Here is a 3,069-nt window from a genome sequence, read left to right on the forward strand (position 1 = left end):
TGAGGACTCATTCACTTGTGTCTGAGTCTTCGTGTCCCCATTTGGGGTTTTCGTGGCCAAAACGCTGGAGCCAGCTGGTCATTTCATTCTCCAGCTCATTTGACAGATGAGGAAACTGAGCCCAACAAGGTGAAGTGACTTGCTCAGGGTCACCCAGCTAGCAAATGTCTGAGGATAAATTTGAACTCGGGTCTTCCTGACTCCCTGTCCACTGTGCCACTCAGCTGACCACCACCACCAGCAGAAAATGAAGGCTTGGAGATTCCTCACTTCTTTTATGGGTTGCCTGCACCCTCTGGTTAACAAGGCAGCCCCTAGGCTCTAGGAGCTTCCGTGGGACGGGGAAGGATAGTGTGGAAGTGTCTTCCTCCAACATTGAGGATGGGGTAGATTATAGGAACCAGGGTGGCTGGGAGCCACGCTGGAGCCTGGGCGTGAGGAGGATAGGCCAGCTCGATACGTGGCAGCCACGTGGTGGAGGGCCTCGGATGTCTTAAGTCAGGAGTTCAAATTTATGATCTGGGCAGTGAGGACCCACCCACTAGAACTTCTAGAGCAGAAGAGTGAGGAAATGGGCCACGGAAACCATCTGGAGAGATTATGTGGAGAGAGGGCAGCTAGACTGTGCGGCAGAGTTCCATTCCAGCCTCAGACACTTCAGAGCTGTGTGACCCTGGGCAAGTCACTTAATTCTTTTGCCTCAGACTCCTCATTTGTAAAAGGAGGCCTTTGGGCTGTCACAGACCCTTTTGGCAGTCTGGGGAAGCCTTCTCAGTCAATAAACATTTTTTAAGCCCTTCCTTTCCATTTTAGAATCAATACTAAGTATTGATTCCAAGGCAGAGGTGCAGTGAGGGCTAGGCAGTGGGGGTTAAGTGACTTGCCCAGGGTCACTCAGCTAGGAAATGTCTTGAGGCCAGATTGGAACCCAGGACCTCCTGTTTACAGGCCTGGCTGTATCCACTGGGTCACCAAGCTGCCCTCCAGATTCCGGAGGATTCTGAAGGAAATCCATTCTGTTGAAAGACAATTATCCAAATCTTTCTTAAAACCCAAGTTCCCAGTTCCCAGGTTAGGCAGTTCTGGCCTTGCTGTCCCTAAGGCTCCTTCGCACTCAGAGCGATGACCTGATGCTCCCTTCTTCCCCACGGCAGGGTCTGGAGGCTCATAAGTACAAGAGCACGTGGGACTGTGGCTACCAGATCATGAAGCATGAGGGCCTCAAGGCGTGAGTCGGGGCCCTGAGGCTCTGCCCTCCACTGGAGCGGGAGGAGTGGGACCCCAAGGCTGGGAGGGAGCCCCCCTCACCCAGCCAACCCCTCACCCTCCCCGCTTCTGCCCCCAGCTTCTACAAGGGCACTGTGCCCCGCCTGGGCCGGGTCTGCCTGGATGTGGCCATCGTCTTCATCATCTACGATGAGGTGGTCAAACTCCTCAACAAAGTGTGGAAGACAGACTGAGGCAGAGGCTGCTGCTGGACAGCCCCACGGCCCACAACATGGGGCTGGGGCTGGGGCAGGCAGGAGGCCAGAGGCTTGTTGGGGCTGGGCCCCAGGCTCGGAGCCCTGGCCCTGCTTTATCTATTCCCGAGAGCCCCTGGGGCCAGGGCCCACGACAGACAGGGGGCTTGAGCCTGAGCTGCCCGGGGAAGGGGTCTCCCCAGCTCTAGCCCCCTTCCCCACTCCCCACTGTGAGTAGAGCAGAGGCTTGACTGGCCTTCATGTACCCACCCTTTGGCCTCTGTCCTGCCTCTACTTCCCCTTCCCCCCTCCATTTTTCTTCCAAGACATCTGGGGGAAGGGTCTAGCTCCCCCTGCACCCCCAGAATCCCGTGATTCCAGTGCGACGTGCCAAACAGATCTTGTCCCGTGGATTCCGTGTCGGTGTCTGTGTTCTGTGTTCCATGTTTTGTGTGTATCTGTGTGTCTGTGTCTAACGTGTGTGTCCACCGCTGGTTCTTCCAGCTCTCTCCCCATTGACCACGACCACCAATAAGCCCGTGCCTTTGAAGCTCCAGGCCTCCCTGGGGAGGAGGCAGGGGAATCCCCCCAGGGAGCAGGGGGCCACTCCCCAGGACCAAATCCTTCTCTTTCCCTGGGCCGGAGAGAGTGTGAGATCCCAGCCCTTCCCCCGCCACACCACACACCAAAGCTGCCTCTGGGGGTGCGGCCCCCAAAGCCATCGGTGCCCTTACCCTGGGCCTGTGGGGTCCTCCACCACTCTGGCTTGGTGGGGGCTAGGCTGAGCCACATGTCATGGGACCAAGGTCTGTGTGTGTGGCGGGGTAAAGGGGGAAGCAGATTGGGTCCCCAGCCTGAGCAGGACGGGCCCCTCAACCCCAGTCCACTTCCTGCCACTTTCTCAGGTTTTCCAATAGAATAAACCGGAAACTGGTCTCAGAGCCCATTTGTCTTTGTGAGATGTGAATGGGGGTGGGGAGGTGTGGACCAGGGATTGACTCCCAGGACACCTGTCCTCCCCAGTCCCCTGACCCTTCCTCCTGCTGCAGAATCCTGCCAGGGAAGGAGATCAGGCAGGGCGCAGGTGGGCACGGCAGAGGCAGGACTGAAACTTGAGGGCTTTAATCAGGGTTCTCTGGAGGGTCTTTGAGCATCCTTCGAGGAGCCCACTGAGGCTCAGAATTGGAACAAGACTGGCTTGAGGTCATGAAGGAGCCCCAGGTAATTGGGAGGTCCCCTAGAGGAACAGAGTGGGGAGTCATACCAAAGCTTGTTAAGTGGGGGCAGGCAGGGAAGAAGAGGCAGCCTAGAACAGTGGCATCCCTTCCGATACCTCCTGTGTGACCCAAGACAAACGGCTTAACCTCTCAAGCTGTCCCCACCTGTAGACGAGGGTCCACCGTCTTCCTGCTAGGATGTAAGCTCCCCCAAGAGCAAGGACTGTCTCGCCAAGTCTTTGTATCCCCAGCAGTTAGCACAGTGCCTGGTATAGAGTAGGTGCTTAATAAGTGATTATTGAGCAGCTGCTTGGATGGAGTTCTCTGAGGAGAGCTGGTTTAGGATTTAAATGCTTAAGGAACAGGCAGTAAGTGGGGCCTTGAGGGGAGGC

The 3,069-nt window shown here is 56.6% G+C and overlaps 1 protein-coding gene across 1 annotated transcript in view; it reads left to right on the forward strand.

Moving 5' to 3' along the window:
* The window catches only part of SLC25A1 (solute carrier family 25 member 1), an 8,911-nt gene extending 6,510 nt beyond the window's left edge, over window positions 1–2,401 (forward strand). The window contains exons 8-9 of the mRNA XM_056821418.1: window positions 1,155–1,228; window positions 1,346–2,401. Of these exons, the coding sequence (XP_056677396.1) occupies window positions 1,155–1,228; window positions 1,346–1,460 (189 nt within the window). The 3' untranslated portion in view covers window positions 1,461–2,401. The remainder of the gene's footprint in view (window positions 1–1,154; window positions 1,229–1,345) is intronic.
* The last annotated feature ends 668 nt before the right edge of the window (window positions 2,402–3,069 follow it).

Source organism: Monodelphis domestica, chromosome 3 (assembly GCF_027887165.1).
Source record: "Monodelphis domestica isolate mMonDom1 chromosome 3, mMonDom1.pri, whole genome shotgun sequence".
Taxonomy (NCBI): domain Eukaryota; kingdom Metazoa; phylum Chordata; class Mammalia; order Didelphimorphia; family Didelphidae; genus Monodelphis; species Monodelphis domestica.